Source organism: Quercus suber, unplaced genomic scaffold, assembly GCF_002906115.3.
Source record: "Quercus suber isolate HL8 unplaced genomic scaffold, Cork oak 2.0 scaffold_593, whole genome shotgun sequence".
Classification (NCBI taxonomy): Eukaryota; Viridiplantae; Streptophyta; class Magnoliopsida; order Fagales; family Fagaceae; genus Quercus; species Quercus suber.
Window position 1 is genome coordinate 104,374 of NW_027070038.1, and position 20,627 is coordinate 125,000.

The following is a 20,627-nucleotide window of genomic DNA, read 5'->3' on the forward strand; positions in this document are numbered from 1 at the left end:
TCTTCAAGATTCGCATGCACTCTTGAAAGTTCTTTATTCATGGCCATGTTAGATTCAGCCAAGGCCTCCATCTTCTTTGAAATATCCTTGGATTCTTCTATGGCTTTGTTCAATAATTCTTGTATTTTTTTCAAAAGTTTTCTTTCATCATAATTGCTCATCTCAAGATCAACGGCTCTGATACCATTTGTTAGGAACCCGGTGGTTCCTAATGGGGATTGATGGGAATTATAGGGGAATGGATGGGGATTGGAGGGAAATTGACTTAATTCGAGGTAGTCACCCTCCATAGAGAAATAGAGAGATTAAGAGAGAGATATACTAAAGCACTAAGAACTTGGTTTATACTTTCATTGATTTCTAATATTGATTTACAATCATATATTTATAGGAGACTAGCTCTAATCTCATTGGCCCACATGGCTTAAGATAATTGGCTAATTAATTCAACATGTGCCCTATGAATTAAACCATGTGTTAAATGAGCTACATGGGCTCAAATCCTAACTAACTCATCCTAATCTCAACTAACTAACTAACTAACTAAAAAGATTACAACAATTGTTACAACAATTATTCATATTCCTAACAACCAGTGTACGCCAAATGATGGATCAAATTGATAAGTACAAACGAGTAGAGGATGACCAGCTGCAAGGCAGTGGAAAAGAGAAGGTTATCCCTCAGGAGAGGAGGGATTTCAGGTTAGACCAATATAACAGCAACCGCCCGAGGAGAGATTTCGTAGGGCAATCCAAAGCAACCAACATACAGGCTGTTAGTGCTGTATTCTGAGAATCAGTACATCGAGTGTTGGAGAAAATCAAGAATGAGTCATACTTCAAGTGGCCGAATAAGATGGAACCAAAGTCCACAAGGCACGATCAGAGCCTTTATTGCCAGTACCTCCAGGACCATGGACATTCCACGGAGAACTGCAGGAACCTCTGGAACTATCTAGACCAGCTAGTCCAAGAAGGAAAACTGAAGCACCTTCTGCATCATTCCAATGGTCATCAAGGCTAGGCCCATCAAGAGCCCCAGAGAGATACTGCCCTAAGGCCACCCATAGGGATGATCAATGTAATCTTGGCCATGCCAGGAAGAACAGGCACGCGCCCGTCACGAGTGTTATCTGTGACTCAGCTACATGCCAAGGAGTCCCAGCCTGAACCGAAGAGGGCCAGAAGGAACTTTCACCCAACCTTGAGTTTTTTAGAAGAAGACAAGATTGGAACCTCCCAACCCCATGACGATGTGCTGATAATCACTCTCAGAATTGAGGACTACGACGTGAAAAGGGTGATGGTGGATGATGGCAGTGGGGCCGAGGTTATGTACCCCGACCTCTACAAGGGGCTGAGGCTAAAACTGGAAGATCTGATGCCCTACAGCTCTCCTCTAATGAGCTTTGACAGGAAGCTTGTTATCCCAAAGTGCATGATTAGGCTACCCATCTAGACCAGCCCAGAGATAGTGGAGGTGAACTTTATCGTGGTAGACACCTACTCCCTATACACAGCCATCGTCGACGGACCTTGGGGGTGATTGCCTCCTCCTTGCATCAAAATGTGAAATTCCCGTCAGGAGACCAGGTCCACGAAATCCATGGCTGCCAATCCACAGCAAGACAGTATATGGTGGCTACCATTTCACATCAGCTCGATGTGAAGTCCTTGGCCTCTACTGAAGAGAACTTATAGCAATCAAAGGCCCCGGTGGCTCCTCTTGATACAGCTACCGAGGAGGCAAAGTGCGAGAATCTGAAAAAGGTGGTCATTGGTGATGACCAAGAGATGTTCTTTTAGGTCGGGGTTCAACTGCCTTTTCAGGAGAAAGAGGAGTTGATCGAGTTTCTCAAAAGAAATATTGATGTGCTTGCATGGGATGCCTGTGATGCTCCAGGGATTGATCCAGCCTTCATCTGTCACCATCCCAATGTCAACCCATCCATCATTCCCAAGAAGCAGCCACCCCGGCGCCTATCGAGAGAACACGCTGATGCGATTAGGGACGAAGTGAGTAAGTTTAAGCGTACAGGGGCTATCAAGGAAGTTTTTTACCCTGAATGGTTGGCTAACACCGTGGTGGTAAAAAAGAAAACTGGTAAATGGCGGGTTTATGTAGATTTCATGGACCTAAATAGGGCATGCCCGAAAGACCCGTTCCCCATGTCTCCTATAGACCAGCTAGTGGATGCAACTGCGAGCCATCCTCAGATGAGCTTCTTAGATGCCTTTCAAGACTATCATCAAATGCCACTAGCCTCGGAGTATCAAGAGAAAACAGCCTTTGTGACACCTGTGAGCAACTACCATTACAAAGTAATGTCGTTCGGCCTAAAAAACACAGGGTCCACTTATCAAAGGATAATGACGAAGATGTTCGAGCCGCAATTGGGCAAGAGCATCGAAATCTATATTGATGATATGATGGTGAAGAGTAAAGAAGTATCTAAGCATTTAAGAGACCTCGGCAGCACCTTTAATGTCTTAAGGAGGCATAAGTTGCGCCTAAATGCTTTCAAATGCTCCTTTGGTGTGGGATTAGGCAAGTTTTTAGGCTACATGATTACTCATAGGGGAATTGAGGTTAATCCAGACCAGATTAAGGCTATTAATGATTTAAAACCACCGCAAAACCCCAAGAAGGTCCAAAAGCTTACTGGAATGATCGCAGCTTTGAATCGATTCATTTCCAGGTCGGCGGAGAGATGCAGACCATTCTATCTCCTAATCAATAAATGGAAAGGATTTGAGTGGTCCGAGGACTATATTATGGCCTTCTGGCAACTCAAGGAGTACCTATCCCGGCCACTTATCTTATCCAGTCTTGAGGCTGACGAAGTCCTGTACGCATACATTGCTGTGGCCCCTCATGTTGTGATCTTGGTGCTAATACAGGATGAAAATGGCTTTCAAAAGCCAGTCTATTACGTGAGCAAGTCACTACATGAAGCTGAGGTCAGATACTTACCTTTGGAGAAAGCCATACTAGCTGTGGTCCATGCTACGCGAAAGTTCCCCCATTATTTCCAAGCTCATACAGTGGTCGTTCTAACCAACTACCCTTGAAGTCTGTAATTTGGATTGCTGATTACACTAGAAGGATTGCCATATGGAGCACAATTCTGGGAGCTTTCGACATCTAGTACATGTCTCGGACCTCTATAAAGGGCTAAGTCTTGGGACCTCTATAAAGGGCTAAGTCCTGGCTAACTTGGTGGCCGAATTTGTCGAACCAACAGAAGAAATGGTAGCAAAGAAGTGAAATATGGATGGAAAATCGGTTAGGATAATGTCTATGTCAGGACCCCCATGTTGGAAGGCGTATGTTGATGGCGCAGCAAATCAAAGGGGGTCTGGAGTGAGGCTGGTCCTAGTATCCCCTGAGAAGGCTATCATAGAGAAATCCTTGAGACTGGTGTTCTCGGCCACAAATAATGAAGCCAAGTATAAAGCACTGTTGCAAGGGATGGTCATGGTGCAGAAAATGGGAGGAAAAGCCGTAAAGATGTTATTGGACTCGATATTGGTATTGGGCCAAGTGAAGGGAGAGTTAGAAGCCAAAGATGCAAGGATGCAAGAGTATTTAAGCCAGGTCAAACGCTTGCAATCAGGCTTCGAACTTTTCAGCCTGTCACATGTCTTCAGAAGTGGAAACACCCATGCAGATTCATTGGCCACACTTGCTACATCTTCAGCAGGAGATTTGCCTCAGATTATTCTTGTTGAGCATCTGGGAAAAGCAAACGAGGGGGCAAAAGGCATGGTTCATATCTATCAAGTTGGAGTGGGTCCCAACTGGATAGACCTTATAGTGAGATTCCTCAAGGATGATGTTCTGTCCGAGGAAAAGTCAGAGGCTGAAAAAATACGAAGAAACGCTTCTCGGTTCTGGCTATCCGAGGACCACAAATTGTATAAACGCTCCTATTCCGGATCATATTTGCTATGTATTCACCCTAAGGCATTAGAATTACTGCTTGAGGAGCTGCATGAGGGGATCTATGGGAGCCACACAGGGAGAAGAAAAAAAGGAGAAGCATAAAACCCTATAGCAATTCGTCTCATCTTGAAAACCTTTGTAACTAGGCATTGAGAAAATAATAAGAACTACAAACTCCTTAGGAGATTGCCGAGGATGAACTTTTTATGCTTTGAATCTATTTCCTTGTTATCTAACCCACTCGAAACCATGTTTAGTTGTTGTAATCCTTATTAAGGCCTAGTTCTGAATCCATTCTCTACAAATTCATTGTATTGGGTTAGTTGGGCCTGAGTCCACTCATCTAGTAAAAGTAGTGCTCAAACCTAGTCCCTACAATCCGAGTCATGTTATGTTATGTAATAAAATAACATTAAATTCTTATATACTATATTTATAATTCAATATGATAACATCTATGAAATCAAAGATAATAAAAAAGATAACAACTTAGAAATACAAAACTTAATCAAATAGACCACCTAAAGTAGAGTTTCAAATAATACAAAAATTCATCAACCTAAAGTAGAGATGCAAAAAAAATATTAAAAAATTCACCGCGAGAGAGAGAGAGAGAGAGATAACCTTTTGTGTGTGGAAAATGAGAGAGAAATAACATTTTGTGTGCGACAAAATTATGAATAGAATGAAAAAGAGAATTGTAAATTCATAGTAAAAGGAAGGGAATAAGAACAGCAAAAAATAAAGGGATAGAAGAAAAGTGATATTAAGGTAGATAGTAGTAGGAAGATGAAAAGGTAAAAGGGAGGGAAAAAGTTAGAAAAAAGTATAACAATAAGTTGGGAAATTAATAAGAAAAAAGACTTAAAAATAAGAAAGAGAATGTTAAAAATAAGTGGATGATGTGATCGTCAATGTGGCTCAAGAAGAGCGTAACAACAATAATTACTACACATCAGCTTTTAGATGTATAACTTCTCTTAATGGTGGGCTTGGCTCTTGCATTTTTTTCATTGAATTCCTAATTCCTACCTATTTCCGCCTAATTTGGGTGCAGGAAAGATGTGAGCTCAGATGATAATTAAATTCACATTTTCATAATAATAGAGATAAATTCATATTTGGATTAAACTATGATAGTGGATAAAATCAGTTTGGTTGAACACTTCGGCTTCGATGGGCTACAACGTTTGCAAAGGCCTGAAAAAGAAGAAAAGAATCAAAGGAATGACCGGGGTGGACCGGTCCAATATCCTCCGATGGTTAAGTTAGTGCCTTCCCTCCTAGAAATCTAACTGTAATGTAAGGATCTCAGAATATCGTACCTTTACATAATTCAGACCGGTCCTTATATAGGGTACTTTAGGGCAGTTATTTGGTTCAATAACTTCCCCCAGATTTGTGGAATCCGGATGTAACTTCTTTAACGGTCATAACCGCTGCTAGAAGTTACATACTTGGGAGAAATTGACGGGATAAGCACCGGTTGATGAACCATTTCAAAACCTGCTAAGTATCGTGTGGTCGTCCATGTGCAATGCTTATGGACGACCCTTTGTCATGCTGTTATCTGGTCGTCCATGAGACTCATCCGTGGACGACCCTTTTGGCTTGATTACGGGATCTACCCAATTGGTCTACCTCTCAGGGAAGAGAGGTCTGGACGAATAGGAGATGGCCTAGTTGTTTGGCAAACTGCATGTCATGGACGACCCAACTGGACGAATAGGAGATGGCTTTTTCACTACCCCATCAGTTGCCCCCTTGTCCAGGGGGTCGTCCAGGGATATTATTGGGATTTTCTTCCTTCTGGACTGCCACGTGTCATGGTTTAACTCGTGGAGGAACTAAATCGATTACGTTTCTCCACGAGATTACCACGTGTCGTTCTCTCAGTGGACAGTGTCGCTTCGCTGACCCTACTCCTGGGCCCTATAAATAGGTACATTCTCTTTCTTGCCCCCTCACCTATCTCAAAAACTTCCTTCTGCTATCTCGTCCGTGACTCTCGTCTAGCACTCGTCTTAGTTCTCAGGTACTTCCTCTTCCTTTAGGTTTTCGTTTTGATCTTTATTTTAGTTATGTCTTCGTCTAGTAGCATGGAGAGAGAGGTAGACGAATATCAGGACGTCTCGTCTGGAAGTTACGAGAGTGGTGAGGGTAGCACTAGCTTTAGCAGTAGTTCCTCGGACGAGCAGTATTCGTCCGGGGTCCCTGGCGTTTCCCTAGAAGAATTTCAGGAAATGCAACGCAGGATGACCTCTGGAACTGGGGCTAGCTCGTCCAGAGCACCACCCAGCCCTTCTCAGGACGAGGAGGAGGAAGAAGAAACTATTATATATAGCTGTGCACCTGAGGTAGTGTCCCTCTTAGACGCTCCTAAGTTAAGAACATTAGTAGATAGATACCAAATTCCTATCGAATTTGGACCTCGTCTACCCAGGGAAGGAGAGTGGTGTTGTTCACCTTCTTCTGGTCTGGGGGTATATTCGTCTTATCTGTTAGCTGGTCTTAGGTTTCCCCTAAATTCATTTTGTAGAGGTCTCCTTCATAGGCTAGGTATTGGTCCTAACCAGCTTAATCCCAACGGTTGGAGGACGATAGTTGCCATGCAAGTGTTATGGCGTGAGGCATTGGAAGGGGATCGTCCTATAACAGTGGACGAGTTCCTCTACTGTTATAAGCCCTCTGAAATAAAACAATCAGCTGGTTTTTACCAGTTCTCGTCCAGAGGCTCTCAGTATAGCTTAATAAGAGGTCGTAGCTCGTCTGATAGGCTCTGGAAGCAAGAATTTTTTGTCATTTCTGGAAACTGGGCTGGGGACCCAACAGAAGTTAGTAATGCCCCCTTCCCTCCTTTTACCAGCCCCATAGGTCGTCTTCGTCCTGAGGGTATGTTTTCTTTCCATGTTGCTTCTCTTTCTTACACTTTTTCCCAACTATCAATCGTCTAACCACCTTTTCTTTTATTGGTGCAGCTGTTACTCGTCCACGTTTGGACAAGTTTTATTTAGACCGCATTGACCAAGTACGTGCCTTCCCTAGAAGGACTTTTCACGACTTAGTCACTTTCAGTAGTTTAGCTACGTGGGGGCTTGGCCCAGAACCTACCCCTGAAAATTTAAGTCACGAGGAGACCACTCGACGAAGTAAGTATCGTCTGTTCCAGTACTTATTTCTATTCTTTTTTTTTTTCTTCTTTTTTTAACTGATTTTCCTCGTCATAGGAATAATGACAATGAGAGAGAACAAGGATAAAACTGTAACCAGTGGGGACGAGGGTGCCCACGCGCCTCCTGTCGTCCAGAAGAGTGCCGTCCAGGCTGGGAAGAGAAAGTCCAAAATTTCGAGTGCTGTGGACCTAGAGAACCTCCCCAGTCGTCGAGGTTCTAAAAAACCAAAAACAACTCAGACTTCTCTTCCCAAGGTCCCCAAATTCACTCCTCCGACGGTGAATCTGGACGAGCCTCCTGTCAGTGTGGAGCCCGTCCAGATAGTTCATCCTGTTTCAAGTGATCCTCCTCCCCCTCCATCCAAGACTTCGCGTAAGCCTCATCTGCCAGAGGAACCAAATCGTCCCTCCAACTTGGTGCTGGACGAAAGTTATGCATGGAGGACGTTCAAAGGGCTCGTCACAGACAATGAAGTCAACGAATGTTACAACATGTCTGTGAAGGACTTTGAACGTTCTGGCATCCATGACCTTTTCAAGGTACAAATTTTCAATTCGTCCTTATGTACTTCTTTTCTTCTCTTTTTTTTTTTTAAAACTCTTCTTCGTCCATGGACAGGCTATGTCAAAGTTTTACACAGCGACGTGCCAAGCCAAGGAGCTCGCTGAGGAGACCAGGACGGCAAGAGAGAAGGTTAAAGAGGCTACCAATGAAGTTTTGTTGAAGAAGGGAGAGGTGATTAGGCTAACTGAGGAAATCAACCGTCTACTGGGGGTTGAGACGAGACTGAAGGACGAGGTCGAAGAACTTAAGGTGGATGCAATAGAAAAAGATTCTCGTATTGCATACCTGGAAGGTCAAGCTTCAGAGTTCTCTTCGTCCTTAGAAAAAGCACGTGAGGAAGCCATATCAGCTTTCAAGAAGTCTAGCGAGTATAAGAATCGTCTAGACAGCCACTATGCTGCTGGATATGAGGACTTCCGTGCTGATGCTAAGGACGCCTTCCCTGACTTGAACTTTGACACCTTCAAGATTCCTCAAGCTACAGAAAGCTCCTTGCTCATGACGGGTTCTGAGGATGTGAATGTGGAGGACGACGCCACCAACGAAGTGAACCAGGACGATCAGTAGAATATTCAAAGTTTTATGTTTTTCTAAGGTGCCCTAATGTTTTGGGCTTTTCTTTTCTCTTTTTTTTTTTTAAATCTATTCAAGTACAATTTCATCGTCCAAGTTTACGGACGAGGTTTTATGAACAATTACTCATTACTTTCAAGGGTTTTTGGACTGTGGTGGTCTACCCTTAGATTTCATGAATAAATGAATGAATGGTTTATTGTTTCTATCGTTTTGAATATGTTTTAAGGATTTATGAACATACCTTATTAGTATCGTCCATACTGTTACTTTGGCTTGGGCTTATGGACGAAGTTCCTTCATCACAAAGCTGGAGTAAAAATGAACCCTTAAAATACATCTCTAATTCGTCTATGAGTATCGTCTTTTGGCTAGTTCAATCAAAACTAGAGGCGATTACTTATTTGTTTTTGACGATAGTATTCTCAGCAAATTCTCGTCCATGCGATGGATTATTTAGCCCTTTGGGCTCGTCCATGGACTGTTTCTTCACACTTAATATTCGTCCATGGTTTGGACGATGATATCTCAATTTCTATCTCGCCTTAAACATGTTCGTCCATGGGTGATGTCTTTTTGTTAGACTTAATTGTTACTCGGATTTAGGACGATCATTCATTCGTCCTAAGAAACTTTCAACTCCTCCCTGGACGGGATTAAGTCGGCAAGACTCGTCTATGGGCCCATGGTGTTTTCACATGCGCATGGTTTGTCCATAGTGTAGACGATTATTCTTAAGGTTTGCCTCGTCTTGCTCTTGGACGGACGTACCTTGTTTATTTTTCTTGCTTTATCCTTCTCTAAAGGAAAGCTTTTAGACGATAAATCCTTGCGTCCAAGGATTTTTCTCGTCTTTGGCCTTTCGCCTTCCGTGGATCATTTTGAATCATAGAAAACAAAGGATTTCCATACACTCATGCATATTTAAAACACACCATATGTATATTCAGCAATCCATACTATGTAATCATTCGTCCACAACCATGGCACATGCTTAAGAGCTTGTGCTTTTAGGGAATTTAAAACACATAATACAACATAACTTCGTCCATGAGCAGCATAAAATACTTATACACTTAAAAACACAACTGTAATAAGCAAACACTGGAAAATAATATTAAGCATTACTTTAAGCTTCAAAAGGTCTCGTCCATGCTAAGACTCGTCCATGATCACCCTTCATTGATAGTACCTCCTTAGGTGTTCAACATTCCACGGGTGCTCTAGCCTTCGTCCATCCAGGGCTTCTAAATAGTAGGATCCTTGTCTCTTGGAGTTGATAACTCTGTAAGGTCCTTCCCAGTTTGGTCCCAGCTTCCCATGGGCCGGGTTTTTGGTGGCCAAAGAAACCCTTTTAAGGACAAGATCCCCAACACTGAAGCGCCTGGGTTTCACCATAGCATCATGCCGCTTCGCCATGAGATTCTTGTACCTTGTTGTTCTTTGCTCCGCGTCCATTCTAACCTCGTCTATGAGATCGAGGTTAAGGCAAAGCTGTTCGTTGTTTTCCTCATCCTGATACTTCATCACCCTATGGCTGGCCATATGCACTTCTGCGGGTATGACGGCTTCGCTCCCATAAGCCAATTTAAAAGGAGTCTCTCCGGTGGGAGTTCTTGCCGTCGTCCTGTAAGCCCACAAAACACCTGGTAATTCATCCGGCCATACCCCCTTGGCCCCTTCAAGCCGAGTCTTGATGATTTTCAACAAGGATCGGTTTGCTACTTCTGCTTGTCCGTTGGCCTGCGGGTGGGAGGGTGAGGAATAGTGATTCTTGATTCCAAGCTGTTCACAAAATTCTCTGAAGGGGGTGTTGTCAAACTGTCGTCCATTGTCGGATACTAGCACTCTTGGTACTCCAAATCTGCATACAATGTCCTTCCAGACGAAATTTTTGACATTCTGCTGTGTAATTTTTACTAAGGGTTCAGCTTCCACCCATTTAGTGAAGTAGTCTATCCCCACTACTAAAAACTTCATCTGTCTGGTTCCAGTCGGGAAGGGGCCCAAAATATCCAAACCCCACTGTGCAAAAGGCCAAGGGGCCATCATTGGGGTGAGGTATTCTGAAGGCTGTCTAGGAATATTGCTGAAACGTTGACATTGATCGCATACCTTTACGTATGCCTTAGCATCAGCTTGGATGGTTGGCCAGTAGTACCCTGCACGGATGGCCTTGTGGACGAGTGATCTGGCTCCTGAGTGATTGCCACATGCTCCTTCATGAACTTCCCTCAATACATAGTTTGCTTCATCTGGAGCTAGGCACCTAAGGTATGGTTGTGAAAAGCCTCGTTTGTATAAAATCTCGTCTATAAGGATGTATCTGGCTGATTTAACTCTTAGCTTCCTGGCCTCGTCCTTCCCTTCTGGAAGCCTTCCGTCCTTCAGGTATGAGACTATCGGGGTCATCCAATTTTCTTCACCCTCTATTTGTAACATTTCTGGAAGGTCTATGCTCGGCAGGTACTGTATTTCATCCAACTTGCCCATAGCTTCATTGGCGGAGGCTTCCTTCGCTAGAGTGTCAGCTTCCATGTTCTCTTCCCTCGGGATTTGCACGAAATTAGCTTCTCTGAATTTCTTCATAAGGCGTAACACCTTCTTCAGATATCTCTTCATTCTATCTTCCTTGGCGTCACATGTTCCGTTTACTTGGCTTATAACCAACTGAGAATCTCCCAGGACGAGTACAGAGTCTGCCTCCACAGATTTAGCTAACTCCAACCCTTTAAGAAGGGCTTCATACTCTGCTTCATTGTTAGTTGTTTGATACTGCAAGCGAACCTTGTGATTCAATTTATCTCCTTCTGGTGATTGTAAAACCACTCCTACACCTCCCGCATACAGTGTAGATGATCCATCTACATGGACGACCCATCTTTTATTGCCTTCTTTGTCATCCAAGTCCTCACAACTCGGAGTAAATTCTGCGATGAAATCTGCTAGGGCTTGAGCTTTTATCGCATTCCTCGGTTGGTACCGAATATCAAACTCACCGAGCTCAACTGCCCATTGAATTAGTCGTCCTGCGGCTTCAAGCTTACTCATTGCCTTCTTGAGTGGATGATCCGTCATGACAACGATGACATGACCTTGGAAGTAGTGTCTTAACTTCCTAGAAGCTGTTATTAGTGCGAAGGCTAGCTTCTCTATCAATGGGTACCTTCCTTCTGCCCCTCTCAGTGCCCGGCTAGTGTAATACACAGGCTTTTGCACCTTTTCTTCCTCCCTGACCAACGCTGAACTCACGGCGTGTGGGGACACTGCTAAGTATAAATATAGTTCTTCTTCTGGTACGGACGGACTTAGCAACGGGGCCGTGGCAAGATAATGCTTTAAGTCCTGGAAGGCCTTTTGACATTCGTCCGTCCACTCAAACGCCTTCCTAAGAATCTTAAAAAAGGGCAGACACTTATCAGTGGCTCTTGAGACAAACCTGTTTAGGGCTGCAACTCGTCCTGTTAGAGATTGGACTTCCTTGATGTTCTTCGGTGGCTCCATGTTCAGTATGGCTTGGATCTTGTCTGGATTTGCTTCAATTCCTCTCTCTGAAACCATGAATCCCAAAAACTTCCCTGAAGATACTCCGAAGGCACATTTACTTGGGTTCAGCTTCATCTTGTACCGCCTAAGTGTTTCGAAGGTTTCTTGAAGATCGTCCAAGTGGCCTCCTTCGTCTAAGCTCTTCACAAGCATATCATCCACGTACACCTCTACGTTCCGTCCTATCTGTGGACGAAACATGCGATTCACCAGTCTTTGATAAGTTGCCCCTGCGTTCTTCAGACCGAAGGGCATCACATTGTAGCAAAATAGACCCTGGCTGGTAATGAAGGATGTTTTTTCCTGATCTGCCTCGTCCATCTTTATCTGATTATATCCTGAGAAGGCGTCCATGAAGCTCAACAGTTGATGGCCAGCGGTAGAATCTACCAGTTGATCAATACGAGGCAAGGGATAACTATCCTTAGGACAAGCCTTATTCAAGTCAGTGAAGTCAACACACATCCTCCACTTGCCATTTGCTTTTTTCACCATCACCACATTTGCTAACCAATCCGGATAATAGACTTCCCGGATGAACTGCGCTGTAGTCAGTTTTTGAACCTCTTCCCTGATAGCCTTCTCTCGTTCAGGGGCGAACACCCTCTTCTTTTGACGAATAGGCTTAGAAGAGAGGGACACGTTCAGTCGATGAGTGATTACACCTGGGTCAATACCAGGCATGTCGTCATGGCTCCATGCAAAAACATCGGCATTATTTTTTAGAAACTGGACGAGGTCTTTTTTCGCCTTCTCCTTCAAACTTGTTCCAATTCTAGTGAATTTCTCTGGATCATTTTCTTGTAATAAAACATCTTCCAATACTTCAGTCGGTTCTGCAACAATCTTCCTTTCTTCTATACTCATAGTATGCATTTGCTCGTCCATAACCAACATGGCTAGGTAACACTCCCTGGCTGCCAATTGATCTCCTTGTACTCGTCCAACTCCGCATTCCGTCGGGAATTTAACTGATAGATGATATGTGGAAGTTACTGCCTTCCAACTGTTCAAAGTTGGTCTTCCAATGATGGCATTATATGAGGACGAACAATCCACCACAAGGAAATTTACTTCCTTGGTTATCTGCTGTGGGTATGACCCTACCACTACAGGCAAGGTAATGGTACCCACGGGCTGTACTTTCATTCCCCCAAATCCTATCAGTGGCGAGTAAGCAGGACGAAGCTGATCTTGTCCAATCCTCATCTGCTGGAAGGCGGGATAATACAATATATCTGCGGAGCTCCCATTATCCACTAACACCCTCCTGGTTTTGTAATCTGCTATAAGCAGGGTAATAACAATTGCATCGTCGTGTGGATGATGGATCATTTCAGCTTCTTCGTCCGTAAATGTAATGGCTGGTTCGTCTGTTTCCTTCGTCCTTGGAGGTCGTCCAGAGAGTTGGACGTTCTGCACTGCTTTGAGGTACGACTTCTTTGCCTTGGCAGACTGCCCCGTTGACGTCCCACCAATGATAACCCTTATTTCTCCTAATGGTGGTCGTGATGGTTCTTCCATCTTTGCTTTCAATTTTTCATCTTTATGATCTCTTCCGACGAAATGCCTCAACTTTCCTTGCCTGATAAGATTCTCGATCTGCTGTTTTAAGTCATAACACTCATCCGTGTCATGACCATGATCCCTATGGAAGCGACAATATTTATTCTTATTGCGCTTGTTAGGATCTCCCTTCATCTTCTCCGGCCACTTCAAGGAAGGATCATCCTTGATTTGCATAAGCACTTGATCAAGTGGGGCATTCAAGGGTGTGTAATTCTGACTCCTTGCTGATGGGCCTGCCTTTCTGTTATCCCTGTCACGATCCTTCTTATCTTCCGTTCGTCCCTTCTTTGGACGAGGCCCCTGGTCAGGATGACGTGAGGGGTTGACCTCCATTCTTTCAACTCTCTTCCTCTTCTTAGCTATGATGGCGTCTTCTGCATTCATGAAATTTTGGGCTGAATGGACGAGCTCGGCCATGGATTGGGGCTCTTTTTCATACAACTTGTGAATGAACAAGTCTGAGTTAACCCCATTGTAGAATGCTGCCAAAAGTAGCTTATCGTCCACCTCGTCTACCGTCAGAGCTTCCCTGTTGAAGCGTGTGATGAAGGAACGCAGGCTTTCATTCTCTCCTTGCTCTATGGTCAGCAAACTGGACGAGGAACGTTTGTGTCTCTGTCCCCCAATGAAATTATTGACAAATAATTTGCTTAACTCCTCAAAAGAACTTACAGAATTCGGGGGTATTTTGCTGAACCATACACGCGCTGGCCCCTTAAGGGTAGTAGGGAAGGCTCTACACATGATCTCGTCTGGAACTCCTTGGAGATGCATTGTTGTCTTGAAAGTAGCGATATGATCAAAGGGATCACGTGTTCCATCATACGAGTCCAGGGAAGGCATTTTAAACTTAGGCGGCAGGGGATGCCCATTGATGGAAGCAGAAAAAGGGGAGTCTGTTCGGTGGACCAAATCCTCTATAGGATTTGCCCTTCTCATGTTCTCCTTCATCTCATCCATAACCTTTCTCATCTGATCCATTTCCTTCTCCAGATGTGGCACCCTTCGCGAAGTGGTGCCTCTTGATTGAATCTCGGGCTCAGGATTTTCTCCTCGACTCTGAGACTGTCCCTCAACTTGCCCTTCTCGTCGGTGCCTTTCTATCTCCCTAGTCAATTCTTGGTTTTGGCGGGTTAATTCCGCCATCGCGGCCGCCATGGACTGTATGTGTTGGATGGAAGGCGTCTGCGTGGCAGGCGCTGATTGGTGATTTCGCTGGGGATGGCTTGAGGCATCTCTGCTTCCCTGATGGCCTGGGCTTGTAGCCCTCGACCTAGTCCGAACCATTCAACCTTTTTCTCAGAAAGTTAAATTGCAAAACAATTCACTCTTCCCACAGACGGCGCCAAACTGATAGTGGATAAAATCAGTTTGGTTGAATACTTCGGCTCCGATGGGCTACAACGTTCGCAAAGGCCTGAAAAAGAAGAAAAGAATCAAAGGAATGACCGGGGTGGACCGGTCCAATATCCTCCGATGGTGAAGTTAGTGCCTTCCCTCCTGGAAATCTAACTGTAATGTAAGGATCTCAGAATATCATACCTTTACATAATCCGGACCGGTCCTTATATAGGGTACTTTAGGGCGGTTATTTGGTTCAATAACTTCCCCCAGATTTGTGGAATCCGGATGTAACTTCTTTAACGGTCATAACCGCTGCTAGAAGTTACATACTTGGGAGAAATTGACGGGATAAGCACCGGTTGATGAACCATTTCAAAACCTGCTAAGTATCGTGTGGTCGTCCATGTGCAATGCTTATGGACGACCCTTTGTCATGCTGTTATCTGGTCGTCCATGAGACTCATCCGTGGACGACCCTTTTGGCTTGATTACGGATCTACCCAATTGGTCTACCTCTCAGGGAAGAGAGGTCTGGACGAATAGGAGATGGCCTAGTTGTTTGGCAAACTGCATGTCATGGACGACCCAACTGGACGAATAGGAGATGGCTTTTTCACTACCCATCAGTTGCCCCCTTGTCCAGGGGTCGTCCAGGGATATTATTGGGATTTTCTTCCTTCTGGACTGCCACGTGTCATGGTTTAACTCGTGGAGGAACTAAATCGATTACGTTTCTCCACGAGATTACCACGTGTCGTTCTCTCAGTGGACAGTGTCGCTTCGCTGACCCTACTCCTGGGCCCTATAAATAGGTACATTCTCTTTCTTGCCCCCTCACCTATCTCAAAAACTTCCTTCTGCTATCTCGTCCGTGACTCTCGTCTAGCACTCGTCTTAGTTCTCAGGTACTTCCTCTCCTTTAGGTTTTCGTTTTGATCTTTATTTTAGTTATGTCTTCGTCTAGTAGCATGGAGAGAGAGGTAGACGAATATCAGGACGTCTCGTCTGGAAGTTACGAGAGTGGTGAGGGTAGCACTAGCTTTAGCAGTAGTTCCTCGGACGAGCAGTATTCGTCCGGGGTCCCTGGCGTTTCCCTAGAAGAATTTCAGGAAATGCAACGCAGGATGACCTCTGGAACTGGGCTAGCTCGTCCAGAGCACCACCCAGCCCTTCTCAGGACGAGGAGGAGGAAGAAGAAACTATATATATAGCTGTGCACCTGAGGTAGTGTCCCTCTTAGACGCTCCTAAGTTAAGAACATTAGTAGATAGATACCAAATTCCTATCGAATTTGGACCTCGTCTACCCAGGGAAGGAGAGTGGTGTTGTTCACCTTCTTCCGGTCTGGGGGTATATTCGTCTTATCTGTTAGCTGGTCTTAGGTTTCCCTAAATTCATTTTGTAGAGGTCTCCTTCATAGGCTAGGTATTGGTCCTAACCAGCTTAATCCCAACGGTTGGAGGACGATAGTTGCCATGCAAGTGTTATGGCGTGAGGCATTGGAAGGGGATCGTCCTATAACAGTGGACGAGTTCCTCTACTGTTATAAGCCCTCTGAAATAAAACAATCAGCTGGTTTTTACCAGTTCTCGTCCAGAGGCTCTCAGTATAGCTTAATAAGAGGTCGTAGCTCGTCTGATAGGCTCTGGAAGCAAGAATTTTTTGTCATTTCTGGAAACTGGGCTGGGGACCCAACAGAAGTTAGTAATCCCCCTTCCCTCCTTTTACCAGCCCCATAGGTCGTCTTCGTCCTGAGGGTATGTTTTCTTTCCATGTTGCTTCTCTTCTTACACTTTTTCCCAACTATCAATCGTCTACACACCTTTTCTTTTGGTGCAGCTGTTACTCGTCCACGTTTGGACAAGTTTTTTAGACCGCATTGACCAAGTACGTGCCTTCCCTAGAAGGACTTTTCACGACTTAGTCACTTTCATTCTCAAAAAATAATAGACATTGGAAAAAAAAAAAAAAACCAAAAACAAAGAAGACGAAGAAAACCCCATCTCACTAAAACAGAACAACATCAATAACAAAGCTTGAACTACCCAGTGGAAAAAACATGATTAATTAAAAAAATACTCAAATATTGAAATACCCAGTAGTTTGGACAGCCATAAAACCTTCTGCCAGGGTTGTCCGATGTCCACGAAACGACTAACACTGGTTTTTCATCACAGTAGCACCTAAATGGAGCTCTCCTCCTCAAGCTTGAACTGGTTGAAGAGCTTGCTTCCATCTAATCAGGGACTTCGAAATGGTTGAAAATCGAGATGGTTGATGATGATGGTGGTTTGAGATAGAAGTGGGATTTTCTTTAGGTTGATGATGATGGCTGTTGGCTGTGAGGAGGCAGAGAGCTAGGGATTTAAGTCTGATTTGGGAAAGGTCATTACCTGCGTGCCAAAGGTAGGAAAGTGCACAAAAAGTGCTTCACGTGATTTATCACATGAGTTATTGATGAGCTTTCATCTGATTTCTTCCTTATTCCCTTATTTTATTCACCAGCGTGTAAAAAAAATAATATTTTAAAGATCCCGTAAGTTTCCCTGTTAATTGTTGACGAAATGGGGCTTGAAGGACTAAAGTGAAAGGCGTAAATTGGTTTTAAGGACTAAAAGTGGAAAAAATAAAATGTAGGAACTAAAATGGAAAAACTTCAAAATGTAAGGATTAAAAGTGCATTTATACCTTAACATAATAATAGTGCCAAAAAAATGTTCAAAAAAACCCAATAACTTATAGTGGTATAAATAGGTGGTACTCAAATAAAGTTAGGTGTAAAAAAAAAGTACCCTAACAACGTGCTATTGGTCTGTTTTTGCCATCATTTTGCAACCCCAAAAAAAAAAGTTGTCTCCAGTAATAACATGTTTGGGCCTTACCAAAAAAAAAAAAAAATCTAATTAGGGTTTGAATCCCAAAAAATCTCTATTCAGTATACGAAACGTGCTCTTTAAGCTCTTTATGCAAGAAACTTACATGTTTTGCAAAATCTAAAAAAGAGTTTTAACTTTCAAGGCTTGCCAAAAAGTGTAACAATTGTCTTAAGCTAAAGTACATATTTGAAGCTTTTTCCTTAAAGCTATTTTAAACTTTGTATAATTTTTTTCACAAAAATAATGCATTAACTAGAAGAAAAAAAAAAATCAATGGTTATTTTGCAATTTGATACCTAATGTCCCTAATATCACCAACTTTCTAAAATATAATTCACTTTCCCATTTCACTTCCGATCTCACCCATCTCTCATCTTTCATCAAATTACAAAGTCTTCATTAGAAATTTCACAACATAATTCTCAAAAGCAAAACTAGAAATCCAAAGTTGCCAAATCAGACAACAAAACTCTAAGAAATAACAAACAACCTAACACATAACACTACAAAAATTACAATCACTTTCCCATTTCACTTCCGATCTCACCCATCTCTCATTTTTAGGCTTGCTACATCAAGGTAAATTTTCTTTGAACCCTAATTTAAAATTCATGAGGAACATGAGTTGATGCATCATATGGAGTAAATAGTTATAAATAGTTATGCCAAATAGTTATAAATACAAAACACTTTTATTGTGTCATCTTCTATCATTTCATACTGTTAAAAACAATATCTCAATTTGGATATCAAACAAGTGTAATAATTGTAAAAAAAAATTTAATTGTAGTTTATTTTTCGTTGATGAGCTTTTTAGTTAAAGATATCTATCGCAAAAGCGTTACAACTAAAACTCTACTTTTTCAGGGTGCAAAGGGCAATGGTCAGTGTTTAAGTCTACAAGAGAGAACTTTACACACATATATACTTAAATTAGGCTATAATTAAATTCTATTAACAAAAAAAAAAAAAACTCTACTTATTAGAACAATATCAAATGGGCTCATAAAGTTGAGTTGCCCTCGACTATGATTAGCTCAATTAGGAGTAGTCTTTAATGAAAATAATTAGGGTACGTTTGATACACTGAATGAGGATTATAACAGGAATTGTAATCTTTATTACTAGTAATAAAATGTATTGTAATGTAATAATTAAGCCTATTCATTAGTTTGGTTGTAAGTTATAACATTAGAATGAAACTTAACATTTATTTTAGAAAATATCTTACTCATACAATTATATTTCCTTAAAAATTGTTATTTTTAAATTTAAGAAAAATGTGTGTTATTTTTTATGATCTTTTATTTTTATAATTATTAGATGTATATGGAAGGTTTGTTTATTTAGAAATATATTAAGTTTTGAAATTAATGCACTTACTAAGAAATAGTTAATACAACCTTTTAAAGAAGAATAGTTATTCTTCATTTTGAAGAATAGATATTCATAAGGAATGACTATTCCTTATAATAAAAACATAACCAAACTAAAGAATAACTAAACCATAGGAATAACTATTACATTACAACGCCTATTACAGTTTACCAAACATGCCCTTAGGTTTTAAGCATACAAAAAGAGGTGAAGAAATGCTTGGGGCTAATGTTAGCAATGCTATAGATATATGAATAAAGTTTAGCTATAAAACTGGTTGTAGTCTTAGACTACAATCTTACTCAATAAAATTAACATTACTACATATTTTGAAAATCTAATTATTGAATTATATGTTTTTTACGCTCTTAATACATGTCAATTTTAATATATGATCTATGAGCTTTTATTTTATGTCGATCAGATATTATTTACTATACGATCTATTAGCTTATAATTTTAAACTACAAAAACTTGTAATTTAAATAATTTATTGATAACATAGCTGTTGATTTTTAATTTTCTAGAAATTTTGCAAGCATAAAGGATATAAGTAGAAAATATATTCCAACAATGGATTTGTCAAACTACAACTAATTTTGTAATTAAACTTTGTCCAAGATATATTTACCAAGATTATTACTATAATAATAATAAAAATTCTTAATAAAGGACGAAACATTTCTAGTTAATATGCATTAAGTTGACTAAATGATGGAAAGAGAATTCGTTAATTGCATCGTGTTATTTGGCATAGAAATCTTCCACTTTATGCATTATTTGCAAAACAACACTAATTAAACCAAGATGTTTTGAGTGGAAGGAAGGCCATAGGGCGACAGGTCAAGAGTATTGATTTGTTCTGGCAATAAATTGTTGATGAAGTTGGAATTGGCTTCAGTATGCTGATCAACTTGGGGTTCTTCGACTTCTTTTGCATTAGAATTGAGGAAGGCAATCTCAGCTTGGATTTTAGCTACCTGACTTTCTGCACTGTTTATTTGTTGATGTAATTGAGAGATAATACCAACACAGCCATAAACGGGGTCTTGAAGTCGATATTGTGCCTCAAAATACAAAGTATCCGCTGCTTGAGATCGGAGATGGGATGGGAGTTGCTGAATTTGATTAAATAATAATAATGTCAAAACCATGATGTTGTAAGAAATCCAAGCATATAAAACGTAATGCATTGCAGAATATATATATATATATATATGCCCATGTTTAATACAACTTCTCTCCATGGATTTGTGTGTTTTATAAATCATAAATATGTTTTTTTTTTCTTTTCTTTTTTTTTTGAGAAACAAATCATAAAATTTTTGAGAAACAAATCATAAATATGTTAATTCATAGAAGTGTGTATTATCTATTTAATGATAAAGAGTATTATTTACCTGGAGCATCTTTCCGACATTGCTAGCACCATAGATTCTGTGAACGCAAGAAAATCTTTGAGGATCATTAGGAGGAAAATAAGGAGAGAAAATGCAATCCGAAGGGCATCTTCTTCTCAAATACTTGCAAGCTGCACAACGACCAGAGATCATGGTTAAATCCAATAACAAAATCTAACCAAAAGATTTTCTCAATGTTTTCCTTTGAAGAAGAAAATCTAATGGAGATTTTGGTGATTTGGATGGTCAAATATAGA

At 41.6% G+C, this 20,627-nt stretch overlaps 2 protein-coding genes across 2 annotated transcripts; one reads left to right on the forward strand and one right to left on the reverse strand.

Moving 5' to 3' along the window:
- The first annotated feature begins 5,093 nt into the window (after nt 1-5,093).
- Nucleotides 5,094-8,462, forward strand: LOC112012714 (uncharacterized). Its single transcript, XM_065764932.1, has 4 exons — nt 5,094-6,840; nt 6,927-7,097; nt 7,176-7,660; nt 7,740-8,462. The coding sequence occupies exons 1-4, from the start codon at nt 6,030-6,032 to the stop codon at nt 8,250-8,252; spliced, it is 1,980 nt and encodes a 659-aa protein (XP_065621004.1). The 5' UTR covers nt 5,094-6,029; the 3' UTR covers nt 8,253-8,462.
- A 975-nt stretch (nt 8,463-9,437) lies between these two features.
- On the reverse strand, nt 9,438-14,531 carry LOC112016622 (uncharacterized). Its single transcript, XM_024049155.2, has one exon. The coding sequence runs from the start codon at nt 14,529-14,531 to the stop codon at nt 9,438-9,440; it is 5,094 nt and encodes a 1,697-aa protein (XP_023904923.2).
- Nucleotides 14,532-20,627: the final 6,096 nt, after the last annotated feature.

Coding starts and splice junctions, on each gene's coding strand:
- LOC112016622 (XM_024049155.2), bottom strand. CDS start 14,531: ATGGCGGCCGCGATGGCGGAATTAACCCGCCAAAACCAAGAATTGACT.
- LOC112012714 (XM_065764932.1), top strand. CDS start 6,030: ATGTCTTCGTCTAGTAGCATGGAGAGAGAGGTAGACGAATATCAGGAC. Junction 7,098..7,175: donor CGAGGAGACCACTCGACGAA/GTAAGTATCGTC, acceptor TCCTCGTCATAG/GAATAATGACAATGAGAGAG. Junction 7,661..7,739: donor GCATCCATGACCTTTTCAAG/GTACAAATTTTC, acceptor GTCCATGGACAG/GCTATGTCAAAGTTTTACAC.